This window comes from Lissotriton vulgaris, chromosome 7 (assembly GCF_964263255.1).
Source record: "Lissotriton vulgaris chromosome 7, aLisVul1.2, whole genome shotgun sequence".
Taxonomy (NCBI): Eukaryota; Metazoa; Chordata; class Amphibia; order Caudata; family Salamandridae; genus Lissotriton; species Lissotriton vulgaris.
In genome coordinates this window covers 118,856,927-118,880,953 of record NC_141695.1, presented here as the reverse complement: position 1 = coordinate 118,880,953, position 24,027 = coordinate 118,856,927, and the positions used below count along the sequence as shown (strand labels likewise).

Sequence of the window (24,027 nt, the reverse complement as noted above, 5' to 3'; positions counted from 1 at the left end):
CGATTTTGACGGCTCCGTTTCTATCACGCGTCCGACCAACGTCCCAGTTGGCGTCGGAGCCGTGCCGCTGTCCTTGGCGGGCTTTGCCGGCGTTGTAGCGGTTGACCTGGGTGTTCCGCCCTTTTTAGAGGATCCCTCCTCTGGCACCGATTTTGACACGGTGGAATCGACAGATTTCTTCGATCTCTGTGGACCGGAGGTCGAGGGAGTCGAAGCAGCGTTTTTAGTTGATTTTGGTGGTAGGGCCGCCATCTTAGGGACGCTGGAGTCCTTAAGTTTCAGTTTCGGTTTCGGTTCGGCCATCTTAGGTGTAGTCGATACCGTATGTTTCAGTTTCGGTTTCGATACCGTCTGTGCAGCAAGTAAGTCCGTGGCCGGGCCTAAAGGCGGGGCCGTGGCTTGCGCGACGGGGTCTTGGGTAAGGCCGACAGGCGATCCCGTGACCCGTTCCATATGTCCGTAAACTTCGGGGCATAGCTCATCCCCTGAGCTATCTTCCACGGCCCCATAAACTTGTTCGACGTCCCCTACCTCGTCGACGTTTTCAAGGCCTTGATCCACGACTCCGTCGTCGTCCTCCGGATCCGCCTCGACCTCCGTCTCGGGCGGGGAGATTTGAAGATGACGGCTCAGGTCCTCTTCTTCTTGGTCGTCGAAGATGTCGTCCGGTTCCGGGGCCGTTTGGTGGGCCTCCAGGCGCACCGCGCGCCGAATCTTGAGTGTCTTCTTGGACCTGAAACTCGCACAGGCTCTGCAGTTTCCTTCGTTATGGTCTGGTGAAAGGCATTTGTTACAGACCGGGTGCGAGTCTATATGTGGGTATTTGGCCCCACAGAGCGGACAGAGTTTAAAAGGACTCCGCTCCATGCCGGAAAAGTTGCTGTCGAGTCGCGATGAGAAGGCCTCGAAGTCCGAAGAGCAAAAACTCCGCTGATTCCGGCTCCGAGAGACGGAAGAACTCGAGACCGCACGCAAACAATACCGACGTAAGAAATACAAGGCCTTTTGGCCGAATAAAGTTATGTTTTCTCGGTTCCGACAGAGAGACGTCGAGACCGCATCCGAACCCAATGGCGGAAAAAAACAATCTGGGGATGGAGCCGATGCCCATGCGCACTGTAGTCCAGGGGAGGAGCCACCTATCTCAGGACACTTCGAAGACTCTTCCAGGACAACAATGTGCGATCATCCGGACCCAACACTAGGCGGCGATCTAATGCTAAGATATGAATTTAGCAGCCCACATGCCTCGAACAAAGATGGTTCCGTGGACGGGGTCCGACTCTCCGATGCCCTAACCCTGGAACAGCAGCGAGACTGTCGGGCCCTCCTGCTGCAATTTGCGAACTTGTTTTCCCTCACCCCCGGGGTCACCCCCTGGTGCCTTCACGACGTGGACACTGGAGACAGTCCTCCTATCCGACACCGGGCATACCGGGTCCCCGACCGGGTGCGCGCCTGCATCCAAGAAGAGGTCGCCAAAATGCTCACACTCGGAGTCATCGAGCCCTCTGACAGCCCCTGGGCCAGCCCAGTCGTACTGGTACCCAAAGCGGCTGCCCCGGGCACCACCCCCGAGCTCCGGTTCTGCGTCGACTATCGGGGTCTGAACGCTGTCACCGAACCGACGCCCATCCTATCCCCCGAGCAGATGAACTGGTCGACCGCATGGTGGCTGCCCGCTACCTGAGCATCTTCGACCTGACAGCGGGCTACTGGCAGATCGGCCTCACCCCCAGGGCTCAAGAACGATCTGCTTTCTCCACCCCGGATGGGCACTACCAGTTCACAGTGATGCCCTTCGGTATGAAAAACGCTCCAGCCACTTTTCAACGACTTGTGAACCAGGTATTGGCGGGCCTCGAAGACTTCAGCGCCGCCTACCTGGACGATATCGCAGTCTACAGCCGCCACTGGTCCGACCACCTCTGCCACCTCCGAGAGGTCCTGCAGGCCCTTCAACGAGCCGGCCTCACCATCAAGGCCAGCAAATGCCAAATCGGCCAAGGGTCCGTGACCTACCTCGGACACCAAGTGGGGAGTGGTCTGGTGGCCCCTCTTCAACTCAAGATCGCTGCCATCCAGTCCTGGCAGCCCCCCGTCACCCATACCGAGGTACGAGCCTTCTTGGGGCTCACCGGATACTACCGGCGGTTTGTGAAAGACTATGGCAGCATTGTGGGGCCCCTCACGGAACTCACATCCGAGAAGCATCCCAAAACGGTCAATTGGACCCAAGACTGTCAAGCGGCCTTCGAGAAGCTGAAGTCCGCCATGTGCACCGCCCCGGTGCTCCAGGCCCCCGACTACAGCCGGGAATTCATCGTCCAGACTGATGCTTCAGACCATGGCATTGGGGCCGTCCTCTCCCAACTGAACCCCGAGGGAGTCGACCAACCAGTGGCCTTCATCAGCCGACGCCTGCTGGCCCGAGAACAACGCTGGAGTACCATCGAGCGGGGGGCCTTCGCAGTGGTGTGGGCCCTCAAGAAGCTCCGACCCTACCTCTTCGGTACCCACTTTCGGGTACAAACAGATCATCGCCCCCTGCAATGGTTAATGCAGATGCGGGGGGAGAATCCCAAGCTGTTGCGATGGTCCATCTCCCTGCAGGGGATGGACTTCACTGTGGAGCATCGCCCTGGCCAAGACCACGCCAATGCGGATGGCCTGTCACGCTTTTCCCACCTCGACGAGGAGAGTCCCCAAGAGGATGGGTGACTCTCCCCGCCTTCAGCTGGGGGGGACGCATGTTGGACAGGCCCCAGAAACTGGCTCGCTCCCTCCCCGCACGACAGAGCAAGAGCACCGACCCTCCAGCAGCTACCCACAGAAGTCACCCGTGACCCGTCCCACACGGGACACCTGCCCCCGAACATCTCGGTATCACTGGCCCGGGCCACCGCCAGTACCCTTGCCCGGGCCCAGCCGCCATCTTGGACACTGCACCACGAGGCCGCGTGGCCTCAGCTCGACCCTAACCCTGGGCCTGGCCAGGCCCGACATCCCGGCACCACCATCCACCCAGGAGGTGAACGGACCACTTGGCAGGTCAATAGGAGAGAGGAGCGTTGATGGCTCTCCCCCGCCAGGTGCTGATCGCCCCCAGCCTCCCCGGGCGCTGGCTCCACCCCCCTGCTGGGTGTCTGGACTCCCTCATCCCGGACCTCCCGACCACCAAGTGCGAGGGTCCGGACATCAAAGGGCGCCAGACCTATAACTGGGGCAGCTCCAGAGCAGGAAGGCAGTTGTATCCTGGAGTCGAGAGACACCTAGAAGAACTCATCCTTGACGGACTGTTGGCGCTGCCGCAGCCCTGCCTTGCGAACTGTCGTCCTGCCTGCTGGCGCTGCCGCGGCCTTCTGCAACCTTCATCCTCGTCGGGACCTGCTGGCGCTGCCGCAGCCCGTTACCATCTACGACCTCCTCGGGACCTGCTGGCGCTGCCGCGGCCCGGTACCATCTACGATCTTCTCGGGACCTGCTGGCGCTGCAGCGGCCCGACCTCCTAGAACGCCGAGCTCGAGGATTGAGAGCTACCATCATTTCATCCACTACCAGTTGGTAACAAGACTGTCCCGCTACCCCCTTTTCCTTCCAAGATACTAAGAACCGAGGGGACCCCTGTGTCCAGACCTCCTTGTACCATACTACCGTACTTCAAGATTTGCTTATAAAGAACGTTAAACCTTATCTTTGTGTGGTGTCCATCTGTGGGGGGGGAAGTTACTTGTCTGTACGATCGCTGGAGACGGCTCTCCCCGGAGACCTCTCCCCCTGTCCTCGGCTGACCCTCCAGGTCCCGTCTAACAGTGACCTCGTGGAAAATGGCGAGGGCTAGGCTCCCTCGAGGGAGAAGGGCAGTTAGCGAGGTAGGCACTCGCTGGGGGCGTAGAACCCCAACAGAACAGGGCAAAAGGCCGGGTGGCACCGGCTGGAGTAAACAGCGCCCCCAGGGGCTAGGACAGGGTTACGGCGCTCTGCAGGGGAAGTAGAGCACTCCCAGCGCGGGTAAACTCCATAAAGTGCTCCAGGCGCTTGAGGGCAGAAAGCAGCGCTTCCAGGCGCTACGTAGGAAAAACAGCGCTCCCCAAGCGCTGTGGGGGTCAGAGGAAAATGCTGGAGGAAGAGTAGCAGTCCAAAAAGAGTCCAGGACCTCAGGTGGAGCACAGCAGCCCCTAGAAGGGAAAAGGCCATCAGCAGTCCAGGAGTAGGGCAGGGCCCAGGGAGGCAAGCCAACCCTGAGCCCAAGCAGCAGCAGCCCCTGGTAGATTCAAGTTGAGAACAAGAACAAGTCCAGAGTGTCACAGCACCCTTTTTATACACACATTCTTGGTCTGAAGGGGCAGGCAGGGAGAGAACCAGCTGGAACTAGTTATGGGGGGATTCTTTACACTGGCCAGGCTATGAACATCAGACGCACCCCAGGGGGTGGAGCCAGCATTGTGTGGGGAAAACCCAGCCTCATTCATGACACTCAAACAAGACAGTCAATCCACAAGCAGACCCAGGCTCACTCCTCCCCTTACATCAGCATGCTAAACACTCCATTCACCACCGGGGCAGACCCTCCCAGATCCTGGGAGCCAGGCTCACCAGCCAGTCTCAGCCAATCATACGCCAGGCACACATTCCACAAATATGCCAACTTCTAAAAGGGGGACTTCTACATTAGACACACTCATGCCACATATACTGTTGCGCAGCATTCCATCTCACGAGTTCAAACATACCAGAATTGACCCTGCACACCCTACGCATCGGGAACTACCGAGGACACATTCATTCCCCATGCATTCCTATGGAAGGGTAGGTCGCTGTCTCTTCACACTCATTCAGAGGGGGAATCACCATCCCCAAGTTACATATAGCATAAAAACTTCAGGGGCGGACCTGCCAGAAGGGCCAAGTCCAACACATGCATGATCCAACAAGAGGCATCTCCAGAGGCGCCCCTTCATATATGCATGATCCAACAAGATTAATCTCCAGAGGCGCCCCTTCATATATGCATGATCCAACTAGATGCATCTCCAGAGGCGCCCCTTCATATATGCATGATCCAACAAGATGCATCTCCAGAGGCGCCCCTTCATACATGCATGATCCAACTAGATGCATCTCCAGAGGCGCCCCTTCATATATGCATGATCCAACAAGATGCATCTCCAGAGGCGCCCCTTCATACATGCATGATCCAACAAGATGCATATCCAGAGGCGCCTCTTCATACATGCATGATCCAACGAGAGGCACTCCAGAGGCGCCCCTTCATACATGCATGATCCAACAAGATTAATCTCCAGAGGCGCCCCTTCATATATGCATGATCCAACAAGATGCATCTCCAGAGGCGCCCCTTCATACATGCATGATCCAACAAGATGCATATCCAGAGGCGCCTCTTCATACATGCATGATCCAACGAGAGGCACTCCAGAGGCGCCCCTTCATACATGCATGATCCAACAAGAGGCACTCCAGAGGCGCCCCTTCATACATGCATGATCCAACAAGATAAATCTCCAGAGGCGCCCCTTCATACATGCATGATCCAACAAGATGCATCTCCAGAGGCGCCCCTTCATACATGCATGATCCAACAAGATGCATCTCCAGAGGCGCCCCTTCATACATGCATGATCCAACAAGATGCATATCCATAGGCGCCTCTTCATACATGCATGATCCAACGAGAGGCACTCCAGAGGCGCCCCTTCATACATGCATGATCCAACAAGAGGCACTCCAGAGGCGCCCCTTCATACATGCATGATCCAACAAGATAAATCTCCAGAGGCGCCCCTTCATACATGCATGATCCAACAAGATGATTCTCCAGAGGCGCCCCTTCATACATGCATGATCCAACAAGATGCATCTCCAGAGGCGCCCCTTCATACATGCATAATCCAACAAGATGCATCTCCAGAGGCGCCCCTTCATACATGCATGATCCAACAAGTTGCATCTCCAGAGGCGCCCCTTCATACATGCATGATCCAACAAGATGCATCTCCAGAGGCGCCCCTTCATACATGCATGATCCAACAAGATGCATCTCCAGAGGCGCCCCTTCATACATGCATGATCCAACAAGAGGCACTCCAGAGGCGCCCCTTCATACATGCATGATCCAACAAGATGCATCTCCAGAGGCGCCCCTTCATACATGCATGATCCAACAAGATGCATCTCCAGAGGCGCCCCTTCATACATGCATGATCCAACAAGAGGCATCTCCAGAAGCGCCCCTTCATACATGCATGATCCAACAAGATGCATCTCCAGAGGCGCCCCTTCATACATGCATGATCCAACAAGAGGCACTCCAGAGGCGCCCCTTCATACATGCATGATCCAACAAGAGGCATCTCCAGAAGCGCCCCTTCATACATGCATGATCCAACAAGATGCATCTCCAGAGGCGCCCCTTCATACATGCATGCTCCAACAAGATGCATCTCCAGAGGCGCCCCTTCATACATGCATGATCCAACAAGATGCATCTCCAGAGGCGCCCCTTCATACATGCATGATCCAACAAGAGGCATCACCAGAGGCTCCCCTTCATACATGCATGATCCAACAAGATGCATCTCCAGAGGCGCCCCTTCATACATGCATAATCCAACAAGATGCATCTCCAGAGGCGCTCCTTCATACATGCATGATCCAACAAGAGGCACTCCAGAGGCGCCCCTTCATACATGCATGATCCAACAAGATGCATCTCCAGAGGCGCCCCTTCATACATGCATGATCCAACAAGATGCATCTCCAGAGGCGCCCCTTCATACATGCATGATCCAGTAAGATGCATCTCCAGAGGCGCCCCTTCATACATGCATGATCCAACAAGAGGCATATCCAGAGGCGCCTCTTCATACATGCATGATCCAACAAGATGCATCTCCAGAGGCGCCCCTTCATACATGCATGATCCAACAAGATGCATCTCCAGAGGCGCCCCTTCATACATGCATGATCCAACAAGATGCATCTCCAGAGGCGCCCCTTCATACATGCATGATCCAACAAGATGCATATCCAGAGGCGCCTCTTCATACATGCATGATCCAACGAGAGGCACTCCAGAGGCGCCCCTTCATACATGCATGATCCAACAAGAGGCACTCCAGAGGCGCCCCTTCATACATGCATGATCCAACAAGATAAATCTCCAGAGGCGCCCCTGCATACATGCATGATCCAACAAGATGATTCTCCAGAGGCGCCCCTTCATACATGCATAATCCAACAAGATGCATCTCCAGAGGCGCCCCTTCATACATGCATGATCCAACAAGTTGCATCTCCAGAGGCGCCCCTTCATACATGCATGATCCAACAAGATGCATCTCCAGAGGCGCCCCTTCATACATGCATGATCCAACAAGATGCATCTCCAGAGGCGCCCCTTCATACATGCATGATCCAACAAGAGGCACTCCAGAGGCGCCCCTTCATACATGCATGATCCAACAAGATGCATCTCCAGAGGCGCCCCTTCATACATGCATGATCCAACAAGATGCATCTCCAGAGGCGCCCCTTCATACATGCATGATCCAACAAGAGGCATCTCCAGAGGCGCCCCTTCATACATGCATGATCCAACAAGAGGCACTCCAGAGGCGCCCCTTTATACATGCATGATCCAACAAGAGGCACTCCAGAGGCGCCCCTTCATACATGCATGATCCAACAAGATGCATCTCCAGAGGCGCCCCTTCATACATGCATGATCCAACAAGATGCATCTCCAGAGGCGCCCCTTCATACATGCATGATCCAGTAAGATGCATCTCCAGAGGCGCCCCTTCATACATGCATGATCCAACAAGAGGCATCTCCAGAGGCGCCACTTCATACATGCATGATCCAACAAGATGCATCTCCAGAGGCGCCCCTTCATACATGCATGATCCAACAAGAGGCACTCCAGAGGCGCCCCTTCATACATGCATGATCCAACAAGATAAATCTCCAGAGGCGCCCCTGCATACATGCATGATCCAACAAGATGATTCTCCAGAGGCGCCCCTTCATACATGCATAATCCAACAAGATGCATCTCCAGAGGCGCCCCTTCATACATGCATGATCCAACAAGTTGCATCTCCAGAGGCGCCCCTTCATACATGCATGATCCAACAAGATGCATCTCCAGAGGCGCCCCTTCATACATGCATGATCCAACAAGATGCATCTCCAGAGGCGCCCCTTCATACATGCATGATCCAACAAGAGGCACTCCAGAGGCGCCCCTTCATACATGCATGATCCAACAAGATGCATCTCCAGAGGCGCCCCTTCATACATGCATGATCCAACAAGATGCATCTCCAGAGGCGCCCCTTCATACATGCATGATCCAACAAGAGGCATCTCCAGAGGCGCCCCTTCATACATGCATGATCCAACAAGAGGCACTCCAGAGGCGCCCCTTTATACATGCATGATCCAACAAGAGGCACTCCAGAGGCGCCCCTTCATACATGCATGATCCAACAAGATGCATCTCCAGAGGCGCCCCTTCATACATGCATGATCCAACAAGATGCATCTCCAGAGGCGCCCCTTCATACATGCATGATCCAGTAAGATGCATCTCCAGAGGCGCCCCTTCATACATGCATGATCCAACAAGAGGCATCTCCAGAGGCGCCACTTCATACATGCATGATCCAACAAGATGCATCTCCAGAGGCGCCCCTTCATACATGGATGATCCAACAAGAGGCATCTCCAGAGGCGCCCCTTCATACATGCATGATCCAACAAGTGGCACTCCAGAGGCGCCCCTTTATACATGAATGATCCAACAAGATGCATCTCCAGAGGCGCCCCTTCATACATGCATGATCCAACAAGATGCATCTCCAGAGGCGCCCCTTCATACATGCATGATCCAACAAGAGGCATCTCCAGAGGCGCCCCTTCATACATGCATGATCCAACAAGAGGCACTCCAGAGGCGCCCCTTTATACATGCATGATCCAACAAGAGGCACTCCAGAGGCGCCCCTTCATACATGCATGATCCAACAAGATGCATCTCCAGAGGCGCCCCTTCATACATGCATGATCCAACAAGATGCATCTCCAGAGGCGCCCCTTCATACATGCATGATCCAGTAAGATGCATCTCCAGAGGCGCCCCTTCATACATGCATGATCCAACAAGAGGCATCTCCAGAGGCGCCACTTCATACATGCATGATCCAACAAGATGCATCTCCAGAGGCGCCCCTTCATACATGGATGATCCAACAAGAGGCATCTCCAGAGGCGCCCCTTCATACATGCATGATCCAACAAGTGGCACTCCAGAGGCGCCCCTTTATACATGAATGATCCAACAAGATGCATCTCCAGAGGCGCCCCTTCATACATGCATGATCCAACAAGATGCATCTCCAGAGGCGCCCCTTCATACATGCATGATCCAACAAGATGCATCTCCAGAGGCGCCTCTTCATACATGCATGAACCAACGAGAGGCACTCCAGAGGCGCCCCTTCATACATGCATGATCCAACAAGATGCATCTCCAACCACTGAAAACCACTATACAACCCAAAAGTATCTCCCCTGCACTGCCCCTCCTGAACAAACAAGGAAGGCACAGACCCTAAGTTCAGTCTCTCGCTCAGGTATCACCAGGTAGTGACGCCACAATCACTGAAGCCAAACTGGTCATACCCACTTGGATGCAACACCAACTGGAACACCAAGCCCGCCTCCAACATAAACCAAGGCTTCTCAGGCTCAGCTCAAATAAAAGACACACCAGACTAACTCTAGAAGAAACTCCTTCCACAAAAGAAATGCGTCTTTGGGAATCCTGAGAACACAAGCTCTTTAGATAGCACACTGGACACGCGTCTCAAAAGTCAACAGAACCGAAACAACTGAGCATAGGCCTCCAGGATAACTTCTATCACATGCGGTCTTCTCTCTTCTGAGGAGCTGCTCCTCTCATCTTCCCATCCATGATCTCAACCAAAGCTAGCAAACCAAGCACACCACTCTCTACACCCTGAAGACCTCGCACGCTCAACAATGCACCTAGAACATCTACTAACACCAAACCATCCTACAAACATCCTAAAGGCCACCCAGAGTGCAGGATCCACAATGAGCTTCTACAAACCAGCAGCTAAGACACAGCTGACAGTTGCTAACAGCTCCCCGTTTAACATTAGATGACTCCCTATACCTAGTACCAAGGTAAAGCAATAAACACACACACACATACCTCATCCAATTATAAGCTCTACAGAAGCAAAGGCATTGTCTGTACAGTGCAGACATCAAGATAAACCGGAAGGGGAAATGTCAGAGTACATTAGGCAATGCACCACATGCCCCAGCCGGGATCAGGTTCCAAATCTCTCCCCCTTTACCTACAGCGAACAGACAAGCAGACTTCACACCAAAGAAGGGCAGGAGGTGATGAAGTATAAAACAAACAAAGTCTTACAATAGCAGGCAAGTCACGCTCAGAGCAAACCAAAGTCAATGTAGGAGTAAACCAAAGTCAATGTAGAAGCAAACACTGATCCACCCCGCAAACCTTGCAGTGTGTGCGAAACAGCCCAACAAGAAAAGGCGCACTTAGCAAACACTATATTCTGACCCCAAAGACTTGCAGTGAGTCAGGTCCATAAATATCAAGAGGAACTATCAGAACACTTAAGCAGAGGGTCTCAGAGAGGACCTTCAAGGACCTCCCCTAGAAAAAAACACAAGCGAAGATCATGGAAGGGGAAAGATAAAGACCATGACCAAAGGTATTTACATCACAACATGCAGCACACTTTAGGAGCAGTGTGTGAGTGGGTGCGGGAACCACATGAGTATAAAGCACCAGACATGATGCCCCCACCCCACGGTGCCGGCGAGCATGTGGGTGGCCCGCCACGCTTTCTCAGGACTATATTTCGAAGCCCAAGAAGCAGCTCCATAGCATTCTAAAGCAGCGGCGGATGCTGCCAATCCAACGTGAAGGGGCAGCGCAAAGAACAAATACTCTTTTACCTATCCTGCCGGCCACCGCCATCTTTTCCTCCCACGGCGCTCCTGTCCCGGGACTGCAATTCCCATGAGCAGAGGCTCCCAAACACCACGCAATCCCAGCAAACATCTCAAGCTATTACTTCCAGCATGAGAGAAGCGATGGGATTGGGCAGAGCCAGCCAGTTTTATGCTCCAGCAGGGAGTGGGGTCTATGCCCTGAGCACTGCAGATTTCACCAAGGAACAGCCTGGGAAATATCAAAGTGCGCATGCCGGTCTGGCTGCCCTAAGACGACTTGCCAAATCGACATGCACATTTTCAGTGCCTGCTATTCCTCCTCCCACCTGCTGATGGTGCGGCTTTATGACCCTGTCCTATACTCTTGACTACAAGTGAAAAGTAAAACGGGAATAAAATAGTTTTTCTGTAATTTTATTTTTCTTCTATCTGCTGCATTTCCGCAGTGGAGCTGGCGGAGGAGCCGGCCCTGTTCTCAGGGGCCCATTTACAATTCAAAATGGGTCCAACATGCTCAAGATCCCCAGTGTGAGACCACCCCTTTATTCCTTCACTGATTTTCACACCCAGTATGTGAATTACGCCATAAATTCTAGACTACCCATTACACATAAACGAGTAGCATTTCCAACCTTCTACGTAGATCAGGGCATTAATATAAGGTCATGACGAACTGCCAATGACTCGTTGTAAGCAGACTAGGCACAAAACATGTTGACCTGATTAAGACCCTGAACCTGTTTGCTGTGCCCTTTGGTTCATAGATTGTTTCAATCTGACATGAGTTGCCTGTATCAATAGTGAATATGTGGCAACCCGTTACCAAATGTAACTCTTCTCTCCCAATCTGTCACAATCCCTCCCGAGCAAGGGGCAGGGCACAACTCTACTGCTTTACCACCAGCAGTTTGAGGAGAAAAGAGCCCCCTCTGAGGGGTCAGCTGGGCAATGTAGCTCCCATATGACATAGAGCACCTTATAGGGCAAGTTGAACAGTGCATCCCAGCATTTAAACACATTGTGTTTAAAGAATCTTTTGGTTACAATGCAGCTCCCACCCATGAAGGAGAGTAGCCCAATGATGAAGCATGTCACTGCATCCAATAATGGGATACTACTTCTGGTTTGACCTCTCCCCTTTTTTTTAATGAAAACCAGTGAGGTATTTATCATGTAACGGAACAGAATACCTTATTATGTGTTATGACCTAGGAACTCACAGACACATTAGTTCACTCTTCCCAAGGACTCCAGCAAAAAAAAGGGTTAAGAAAGGCTGTAGGGGAAACAAGCTATCAAAACCAGCACTTCAAGGCACCCAAAACACTTACAGGCAAATGCAACAGGGAAGCTCAGACAATTTGCAAGAAGCAAACAGAGACAAACTCCTCACATATCCCAGTCTTGAATGGACACAAGAGGAGTAAATTATCCAAAATAATATGGACACAGGGCCCATTCCTGCAGTCGGGTCAAACCACCTCAAGTCTGCTTGCAGAAAGAAGAGACGCTGTATGAACCACACAGACAAGTTTCCAAGCACATAGTAACAACACAGAGCAACCCAACTGTGAAGGAGCGCACAGTAAAGACTGACAAAGTGAGTAGAAACTCCCTGCGAAGTTACAGGAAACGCAAGATGGCTATCTCCAGCAGACAGAAGAAACTGAAGGAATTCTGGGTATAGGTGGCTCTTAAAAGGCAGTCGTGTAGAATGAGGAGTTTACATTTTTTACTGTAGGTAGGCACAGGGATGCCAGTGGTCACACCTAGGTGTAAGGACTGAGGCGAGAAAGAGACCAGGTAGTAACAAGGGGAAGAATATCCAAAACTAAGGACACTTCTGAGGAACTGTTGGACAGGCCTCGTGGAAGGCCCGCTCCCTCCCCGCATGGCGGGGCCCGGACCCCGGCTCTCCCTGTGTCCAAGACGAGAACTATCCCTGCAACCCACCGGAACTATCCACGGCCTGTCCCCGACGGAACTCCAGCTCCTGAACACCCCAGTATCGGCTGGCCCGGGCCCCTTCCAGGACCAATGCCCCCGGCCCAGCCGCCATTTTGGACACTACACGACAAGGCCGCGTGGCCTCGGATCGAACCCAACCCCGGGCCTTGCCAGGCCCCGACATCGAGGTACCACCATCCACCCAGGAGGTGAAGAGACCACTTGGCAGGTCAATGGGAGAAGGAGTGTCAATGGCTCCCCTCCGCCAGGTGTCGATCGCCCCTGGCCTCCCCGGGCGCTGGCTCCACCCCCCTGCTGGGTGTCTGGACTCCCTCATCCCGGACCTCCAAGTGCGAGGGTCCGGGCATCAATGGGTGCCAGACCTATAACTGGGGCAGCTCCAGAGCAGGAAGGCAGTTGTATCTTGGAGTCGAGAGACATCGAGACAAACTCATCCTTGGAGGCCTGCTGGCGCTGCCGCGGCTCGTTCTCGTGAACCATCTTCCAGGCCTGCTGGCGCTGCCGTGGCCCTCCTCATCGTGAAACCATCTTCGGAGCCTGCTGGCGCTGCCGCGGCCCTCATCATCGTGAAACTATCTTCAAAGCCTGCTGGCGCTGCCGCGGCCCTACTCATCGTGAAACCATCTTCATAGCCTGCTGGCGCTGCCGCGGCCCTCATCATCGTGAACCATCTTCGAAGCCTGCTGGCGCTGCCGCGGCCCATCCTTACGAACCCTCAAGCTCGAGGATTGCGAGCTCCATCTCCTGCTGTGCCAGTACCGGCCCGGTACTAAGACTGTCCCGCTACCCCTTTTCCCCCAAAGAGACTAGAATTGGCAGGGTCCTCGTATCCTGGTCCCGCTGTACCGTGTATTACCTTGCCTCAAGATTCTATATAAAGTGTGCAGAACTCATCTTTGTGTGGTGTCCATCTGTGGGGGGGAAGTTACTTGTCTGTACGATCACCGGAGACGGCCCTCACCGGAGGCCTCTCCCCCTGTACTCAGCCGACCCTCCGGGTCTCCGTCTAACATTGGTGGCCAGCGGCGCGATCCGAGCCGACGCATAATCGTACAGAGAGTAACTCACCCCACGACACACAGCCACCATGACTACAAAGGAGAGTGGAACAACGGAAAAATTCCTGATGGAGAAACTAGAAGAATATAGCCACAAGGAACTAAAACAATTCTGTATAGAACTGGGCATTGCTACCACAGGACTGAGCACGAAAGATGACCTCAAACACGCCTTGGAGTCTTGGGCGGAGACAGAAACGCCCTTACCCCAAGACCAAAGCCTCGAGACCACCGAAACAAGCACCGCCCCTACAGAGGAAAGAAGACCGGGCCTCTCGTCCGAGGAGGCTCGAGAACGGGAGAAGAGCCGGCTCCACGAATTGGAACTGGCTCGACTTCGCTTAGATGGAGAACTCAAATTGGCGGAACAAAAAATAACACTAGAACACTTACGGCTCCGAGAGGAGCGAGAAGAGAAAAAGAGTCCAAGGGAGCTGGAAGAGAAAAGACTAGCCTACGAGCATGAGCGCAACTTGAAGGAACTAGAGATTCGGAGGCAGAACAAAGACCTCGGAGTCCCCGGGCACCAGAGCCCCCCAGTCACTACGGACCCCAAGGTCCACATCCCCAAGGATGTCGTCAGAGAATATTACCGGAACGATGATATCCAGCAATGGTTCAAAGCCTACGAAGTAGCAATGACCTCCCACCGGATCCCACGGAGCGACTGGGGAGCCGGGTTATGGGGGAGGTTTGTCAACGAAGGGCGAGACGCCCTGCTGCAACTCCCGGACCATCAGATGACGTCCTACGACCACATGAAAGCCGCCCTCCTCGCTCGATACGGGCTCACGCCCGAGATGTACCGCCAAAGGTTCCGCGACTGCAAAAGAATCCCGGGTACAACTTGGGTGGAGTACGTGAACTTCTTTAGCAGAGCCTTCGAGGGGTGGATCAAGGGCAGCCAGGCGACCTTATTGTATGGGAGCACCTCTCTAATAACTGCTTCGTCGAGCTCAGGCAGCACCTCCTTGACAGTAAACTGACTGAACCTCGGCAACTCGCCATCGAGGCAGACCGATGGGAGAGCACACGAGTTCCCCGAAACTGGCCCAGCGAACAGAACAGAGCCTCCCAAGGGCCCCATCGCCCCGAGAGGGGGGAGGAGGAGGCCAGGGTCAGGGCAGAGACACCGTCCCGGTGGCTCCCATCAGCAACACCCCGCCCCCGGCCGGAAGAGGAAACCCTCCGACGCGACCAGGGTTCCGTGCCAACGTTACCTGCCACCGATGCCAACGACCCGGCCACTACGCCAATGATCCCAACTGCCCGAAAAACCAGAGTTCCATGCCCCGCCAGGTCGCTGCCGCCGCCCTGGGAGAAGAACAAGCCCAAGAAGACACCGAAGAGTACGAGCCAGACCAGCCCGAGTGGGAACCCGCCGCCATGTACCTGGTCTGCCTAGGGGAAAGAGACCTGATTCCGCGGGCGCCCCTTCCCGCCAACACGCAGAAATACAGCCAGTGGGTCACCATTAATGGACACCGGGCTGAAGCCCTCCGCGACACCGGGGCCAGTGTGACCGCAGTCCGCTGCCATCTGGTGACCCGGACCAGATCTTACCAAATGTACTTTGCCCAGTACGGTCGGCCGACAACTCAGAGAGCCTGTGTCGGATGGCCTGCGTTCCCTTCGAGTGGGGAGAGGTATCCGGCATGCTAAAAGTGACTGTCCGCGACGATGCCCCTGTGGACTGCCTCCTGGGGAACGACCTCGAAAATTCTCCCTGGTCAGCCGTTGAGCGAAGAGAGCACCTGGGGATGCTGGGCCTCCCTGAATGGGTCTGCATAACGACCCGGTCCATGGCCGATCGCGCCATCCCCGGTCCCGAAGAACCAGAATGGCCAGAACCCCCTCCACCGATCGTCCCCGAAGGAGCAGCCCCGGAGTCCAGCTCCCCGGAGTCCAGCGAAGAAGGACTTGATCGGCTCCGGGACCTTCCCGAACTGGCCCAGTGGCGTCACGAGGGTGGCCCCACTCAAGAACAATTACGACAGGAGCAGAGAACGTGTCCCTCCCTCGAGGGACTCCGACAGCAAGCCCTCACCCAGAGCGCAGGAGACACCTCGGGGGCCCACTGGATTTATTGGGACAATGACCTGCTCTACAGTGAGCAAAAGATTGCCGAGTTGGGGGCCAGCCGGGTGCTGGTGGTCTCCCTCCGCTTCAGAGACTTCCTCTTGAACCTAGCACACGATGTGCCTCTTGCCGGACACCTGGGGCAGGACAAAACGTACAGCCGCCTGGTGACCCATTTCTACTGGCCGAAGATGTGGAATGATGTAGCAAACCACTGCCGGGCCTGCCCAACCTGCCAGGCCAGCGGGAAGAGCGGCCGGAAACTCAAAGCACCCCTGCAGCCTTTTCCCATCGTCACCACCCCGTTTGAACGGGTGGGAATAGACATTGTGGGGCCCCTGGAGCCCCGGACAGCACAAGGACACTGGTTCATCCTGGTGGACCACGCCACCCGCTATCCCGAGGCCATTCCTCTTCGGACCGTGACGGCGCCCGTGGTAGGCCGAGCCCTGATGGGGATCTTTTCACGGATGGGCTTCCCCCTGGAAGTCGTCAGTGACAGGGGCACGAACTTTATCTCCAAATACATGAAGTCCCTCTGGCAACAGTGCGGGGTCACCTACAAATGCACAACCCCCTATCACCCGCAAGGAAATGGGCTGGTAGAGCGGTTTAACCGCACCCTCAAGGGGATGATCATGGGCCTGGAAGAACCCCTACGTCGCCAATGGGACGTGCTGCTCCCGTGCCTCCTGTTCGCTTACAGAGAAGTGCCTCAGAAATCCCTGGGCTTCAGTCCGTTCGAACTACTGTATGGACACCCCGTCCGGGGCCCCCTCAGCCTGGTCAAAAAAGGGTGGGAGGTGGCCCCTCAGAAGACTCATCCGGATGTATACAAGTACCTCCTGACCCTCCGTAACCAGACCCGGCGATTCAGGGAACTCGCCAAGGCCAACCTTGAAGCCAGTCAAGAAGACATGAAGCGATGGTATGATCAGCATGCCTCCTCCATCGAGTTCGAGCCGGGACAACAGGTCTGGGTGATGTCCCCGGTTGAACCTTGCGCCCTACAGGACAAATGGATGGGGCCCTTCAAGGTAGTAGAGCGCAAGGGTCCAGTCACCTACCTGATCGACATGGAGTCACCCCGGAACCCCCTACGGGTCCTCCACGCCAACAGACTCAAACCCCACTTCGTGCGCTCGGAACTTAGCCTCCTGATGGCTACCGACAGTGGGACGGAAGAAGACTCCGAGCCCCTCCCTGACCTGCTGAAAACGCTCGAAAAGGACGGCTCCGTGGAAGGGGTCAGACTCTCTGATGCCTTATCCCCAGAGCAACGCCAAGACTGTCGAGGCCTTCTGCTCCAATTCGCAGACCTGTTTTCCCTCATCCCCGGGGTCACCCCCTGGTGCCTTCACGACGTAGATACCGGGGATAGCCCCCCTATCAGACACAGGGCGTACCGTGGACCGGATCGAGTGCGCGCCTGCATCCAGACAGAAGTCTCCAAAATGTTGGCTCTGGGAGTGATCGAGCCATCTGACAGCCCCTGGGCCAGCCCGGTCGTGCTGGTCCCCAAGGCTGCCGCCCCAGGCGTCGCCCCCGAGCTCAGGTTCTGTGTGGACTATCGGGGTCTGAACGCCGTTACCAGAACCGACGCTCATCCCATCCCCGGACAGATGAGCTGATTGACCGCATGGGGGCCGCCCGCTACCTGAGCATCTTCGACTTGACAGTGGGCTACTGGCAGATCGGCCTCACCCCAGGGGCCCAAGAGCGATCCGCCTTCTCTACCCCGGATGGCCACTACCACTTCAAGATGATGCCCTTCTGCATGAAAAACACCCCCGCTACCTTCCAGAGACTCGTGAACCAGGTACTGGCGGGCCTCGAGGAATTCAGCGCCGCCTATCTGGACGATATTGCTGTGTACAGTCGTCACTGGGCAGAACACCTCCACCACCTCCGGGAGGTCCTGAATGCCCTCCGGCAGGCCGGGCTCACCATCAAAGCCAGCAAATGCCAGATTGGCCAAGGGTCCGTGACCGACCTGGGACACCAAGTGGGGAGCGGTCTGGTGGCCCCCCTCCAGCTCAAGATCGCTGCCATCCAGGCCTGGGAACCACCGGTCACCCAAACAGAGGTCCGAGCCTTCTTGGGGCTCACCGGGTACTACCGGCGTTTTGTAAAAGACTATGGCAGCATTGTGGGGCCCCTCACAGAACTCACATCCAAGAAAAACCCCAAAACAGTCCACTGGACTCCGGAATGTCAGGCGGCTTTTGAGAAATTGAAGTCCGCCATGTGCACCGCCCCCGTGCTCCAAGCTCCCGACTACAGCCGGGAGTTCATAGTACAGACGGACGCCTCAGATCATGGCGTGGGGGCCGTCCTCTCCCAACTCAACCCTGAGGGAGTTGACCAACCAGTAGCCTTCATCAGCCGACGCCTGCTGGCCCGAGAACAGCGCTGGAGCACCATCGAGCGGGAGGCCTTCGCCGTGGTGTGGGCCCTCAAGAAGCTCCGGCCCTATCTCTTCGGTACCCACTTCCGGGTGCAAACAGATCACCGACCCCTGCAATGGCTGATGCAGATGCGGGGTGAGAACCCAAAGCTGTTGCGCTGGTCCATCTCCCTGCAGGGGATGGACTTCACTGTGGAACACCGTCCAGGCCAAGACCACGCCAATGCAGACGGCCTGTCACGCTTCTTCCGCCTCGGCGAGGAGAGTACCCAAGAGGATGGGTGACTCTCCCTGCCTTCAGCTGGGGGGGACGTATGTTGGACAGGCCTCGTGGAAGGCCCGCTCCCTCCCCGCATGGCGGGGCTCGGACCCCGGCTCTCCCTGTGTCCAAGACGAGAACTATCCCTGCAACCCACCGGAACTACCCACGGCCCGTCCCCGACGGAACTCCAGCTCCTGAACACCCCGGTATCGGCTGGCCCGGGCCCCTTCCAGGACCAATGCCCCCGGCCCAGCCGCCATTTTGGACACTACACGACAAGGCCGCGTGGCCTCGGATCAACCCCAACCCCGGGCCTGGCCAGGCCCCGACATCGAGGCACCACCATCCACCCAGCAGGTGAAGAGACCACTTGGCAGGTCAATGGGAGAAGGAGTGTCAATGGCTCCCCTCCACCAGGTGTCGATCGCCCCCGGCCTCCCCGGGCGCTGGCTCCACCCCCCTGCTGGGTGTCTGGACTCCCTCATCCCGGACCTCCCGACCTCCAAGTGCGAGGGCTTGGACATCAAAGGGCGCCAGACCTATAACTGGGGCAGCTCCAGAGCAGGAAGGCAGTTGTATCCTGGAGTCGAGAGACACTGAGACAAACTCATCCTTGGAGGCCTGCTGGCGCTGCCGCGGCTCCTTCTCGTGAACCATCTTCCAGGCCTGCTGGCGCTGCCGCGGCCCTCCTCATCGTGAAACCATCTTCGGAGCCTGCTGGCGCTGCCGCGGCCCTCATCATCGTGAAACTATCTTCGAAGCCTGCTGGCGCTGCCGCGGCCCCCCTCATCGTGCAACCATCTTCGTAGCCTGCTGGCGCTGCCGCGGCCCTCATCATCGTGAACCATCTTCGAAGCCTGCTGGCGCTGCCGCGGCCCTCCTCATCGGGAAACCATCTTCGAAGCCTGCTGGCGCTGCCGCGGCCCTCATCATCTTGAACCATCTTCGTAGCCTGCTGGCGCTGCCGCGGCCCATCCTTACGAACCCTCAAGCTCGAGGATTGCGAGCTCCATCTCCTGCTGCGCCAGTACCGGCCCGGTACTAAGACTGTCCCGCTACCCCTTTTCCCCCAAAGAGACTAGAATTGGCAGGGTCCTCGTATCCTGGTCCCGCTGTACCGTTTATTACCTTGCCTCAAGATTCTATATAAAGTGTGCAGAACTCATCTTTGTGTGGTGTCCATCTGTGGGGGGGAAGTTACTTGTCTGTACGATCACCGGAGACGGCCCTCACCGGAGGCCTCTCCCCCTGTACTCGGCCGACCCTCCGGGTCTCCGTCTAACAGGAACGTACTCTATTTAGGTCTTGAAAGGGTTAAAAAAAACAAAAAAATAAAACACCTTCATGGAGGATTGTGAAGGCAATGCCCTCGCTAGGCAACAACAGCGATACCGAGGTACATCTGTTCTATTTGCCATATTGTATTTGATTTGAGTTCTCATGTTTGTAACGTCACTTCTTATTTCAAGTAACCTCTATCTGCACACATAGTCACACAAACAAATACACAATGAAAATGATAGTACAAAATGCGGAGGATGGATTGATCAAGGGGGCGAGGCAGAATGAAATTAGAATTCCACAGCACTCACCCTTTGCACGGCAGGCGCTGCTTCCTCTTATGACAGTCCAGGATCCAGTCCTTGCGCACAATGATGCCCCCCATGGCCTTCACTTGGGCATACTTCGGAGTGTTGGAAAACGCACATCTGGAAAGGTAGAAAACAAAAAGACATTGTTTGTTTTATCATATTACCCAAGTAGAGGTCTAAGAAGAAAGGGTGAATTTAGAGCTCTGGGCAGGGGCGAGTTGAGACAACTCAGAGCAGGGGTTAGAGTAGCTGGGTCAGGAAAGGCATTTCGAGCAGAATAGAGTTATGGTTGAGTAGGCGAAACAAGCTAGGGGGCGAAGGGGGGCTGGGAAATGGCATGTGAACTGTGAATGGGCAAGGTTAAAGGGAGCAAGGTTGACAAAAGGTTATGTTGTGGAAGACTTATAAAATGAAGATCTACGACATTGTCTAGGGCCACTGGGAAGGGAGTGGAAGAAATGTAGTTAAGAGAGGTTCTGCAAAGGAGAAGACTGTTTAGAGAGGTACAATGGGGAGGATGGTTTGTGAAAAGGATCTAGAGATGGTAGGAAGGACTGTAGCAAGAGGATGTTAAGAATGTCCGAGCAGAGGGGCTAGGAAGGTGGGTGTGTTGGAAGGTAGAGGGGCTGGAAACGAGAGCTAGAAGAGGGACTGGTTAGGTCTGAGGGGGAAGAGCTAGGGCAGAGGCCCGCGAGGAGGAGCACTTGGGAGAGGGGATATTGATGGGGAGGGCTGAGGGAGGAGGAGGGGCTGCTAAGGAGGATTGTGAAGGACAACTCTTAAAGGAAATCAGAGTCTGCAACAACTAGGCCTGGGCGGTAAATTCCGTTCCGCTCGCGGAATTTGGTCAATTTCGCATTCTGCGGAGAACGCAAAATTGCACAAAATTCTGCGTTCCGCGAGTTCATAAAATTGTTCTCAAAATGCGTGTTCGCGAGACACTTCCACCCCGAGAGCGCAAACAGCGATTGCAAATAGTAAAAAAACATTGCGAACAAGAAATTCCGCGCGTTTGCAGGATTTCTGCGTGTTCGCAGAGATTTCTTTCTGTTTCACAGAGTTTTGCGTAACACGATTACGCAAATTCCGCCCACCCCTAGCAACAACCCCCTGCTGGACCCTCCGTTACCCCTTCTATCGACAAAAGTGATACCAGCAATCACTTCTTTATTCAGAACATAAACAAAATCATAACCCACATCACCTACTCTACAGAAACATTCACAGTGCCTCCGCCACCCTGGAACAACACCCAAAATCTGCAACCTTCAACTGTGTCTTGCAATCGGGCCTCAGAAACAATCTGACAACCTTCAGGCCACCCATCCCCGAAGACCATGTTCAACTTTTATCCCCTGTGAAATCTATACACACAGACACCCTCATTAAGATCCACAACATCTACAACTCTTCTCCCCATCAAGTATCTTTTCCACATGATCTCAAAACATGACAGATCCTCCCAGTATTGAAGAATCTCACTCAACCCCAAAGATATTGACAGCTATTATGCCGCCACCACATACCCTTTACTAATCAGAAGAACTGCAGGGAACATTGTCTCCATTCAACGGCCTCCGTTTATCCATAAAACCAGATAAGCAAGAACAACCCTTCAGAAACAGCAATCCATCTTCAGACCATGAGCACCTGTAAGACCATCAGTCTTCACACTGTCAGAAATGCCCACAATCATGAATGAGGGCACTTTGCATCCTGACTGTACTAGACTTTGGACAATATTGACCACCAAGAAGTGACCAATACACTAGATAAGTGAATGGGCTTTTACAAGATGTACTAACTGTTGTTCACCTGGTAATTTGACCAGCACCTTTAATAAATCAACAGGGGAACAGTGCATTTCCGCAAACTCCACATGTCCTACGGAGCGCCTCAGAGTTACAAAGAGTATATGGAATCCCTTCAACCTTTCCTATTGACAGCCGCCTCAAATTCCATCAATATGTGTGCCGCTTGAATATCTACAAAGTGCTTGAAAATCAGTGCATCAAACACGGTCTCTATCGTTATCAGAATTCTAAGCCAAGCCCTTACACGAATCCACATCTGACCCCAACAGAATTCCTCCTGCTTGCCACACTCAAATTCTTGGCTTGCTCTCCAAAATGAACCTAAACTGCTTGGCCACTAAAAGACATTGTATAAGCTGTTAGGGTGCGGTCTGCCACCGCACCCTAACAGCGCACCTCCACGACGCCGGAATCCAAGAGGAGGCCCTGGCCTGGACCACATTCTTCCTCTTCGGCAGAACCCAGAGCGTCCGCCTCCCACCCTTCCGCTCCAAGACCACCAAGAACATCTGCGGTGTACTGCAAGGATCCTCCCTCAGCCCAACGCTGTTCAATATCTACATGGCTCCACTCGCCCACGTCGCCCGCCAGCACAGCGTCAACATCATCTCCTACGTTGACGACACCCAAATGATCATCTCCCTCACCGAAGACCCTCTCACCGCCAAAGCCAACCTCCACAGGGGAATGAAGGCCGTCGCCGAATGGATGAAGGACAGCAGGGTGAAGCTGAATTCTGACAAGACGGAGGTCCTCATCCTCGGATCCATCCCCTCAACATGGGACGACTACTAGTGGCCCACCTCGCTGGGATCAGCCCCAGTACCCACCAACCACGCACGCAACATGGGGGTCATCCTCGACTCCACCCTCTCCACCCTCTCCTCTCCACGCCATTTCCGCATCCTGCTTCAACACCCTCTGAAAGCTCCGCAGGATTTTCAAGTGGATCCCCTCCGAAACGAGAAAAACCATCACCCAGGTCCTCGTCACCAGCAGGTTGGACTACGGAAACGCCCTCTACGCAGGAATAACAACCAAGCTCCTGAGACGGCTGCAACGCATCCAGAACGCCTCGGCACGACTGGTCCTCGACATCCCCCGACACAGCCACATCACCCCCCACCTGACCTACACTGGCTCCCCGTCAACAAGAGGATAACCTTCAAGATCCTCATCCACGCACACAAAACCCTACACAACGCCGGACCAGTATACCTCAACGAACGACTCCGCTTCTACACCCCCACCCGCAGCCTCCGCTCAGCCAGCCACGCCCTCGTCATGGTCCCACGCATCCGGAAAATGACCGCCGGCATCAGATCATTCTACCACCTCGCCACCAAGACCTGGAACACCCTCCCCACCAACCTTCGACAAACCCAAGACCTGCTGACCTTCAGAAGACTTCTCAAGACATGGCTCTTCGATCAGTAGCGACATCCCCCTTCCCCAGCGCCTCGAGACCCTCACGGGTATGTAGTGCGCTCTACAAATTCCTTGATTGATTGATTAGAGCATGTCAAAGGCTTGAACTAGGTCGAGAATGTAACAAACTGAACAAAGAAACTACTTCCTACTGCAATCCTGCATCATCTTCAAGCCCCGCTTCATAATATACAGGTTCACAAGAAATGGCACCCCTGTGTAGACTAGGATATCAACAGACTACACACCAAAAACTACAAAGCAGAGAACATCTGAAGAAAGGAATATCTAGCTACTCTCCAAAGATCTGGAAAAACATACATGTCAAGAAAAGAACTACCCTGCAGTTCAGGAAGGACCTGAACACTCATGTCTT

The 24,027-nt window shown here is 54.6% G+C and overlaps 1 protein-coding gene across 2 annotated transcripts in view; it reads right to left on the bottom strand.

Moving 5' to 3' along the window:
* XRCC1 (X-ray repair cross complementing 1) overlaps positions 1-24,027 on the bottom strand; it is a 310,744-nt gene that overhangs the window by 150,793 nt on the left and 135,924 nt on the right. For both annotated transcript variants that reach the window (XM_086929793.1, XM_086929794.1), the window contains exon 10: positions 20,410-20,526. In XM_086929793.1, coding sequence (XP_086785919.1) covers positions 20,410-20,526 — 117 coding nt within the window. The remainder of the gene's footprint in view (positions 1-20,409; positions 20,527-24,027) is intronic.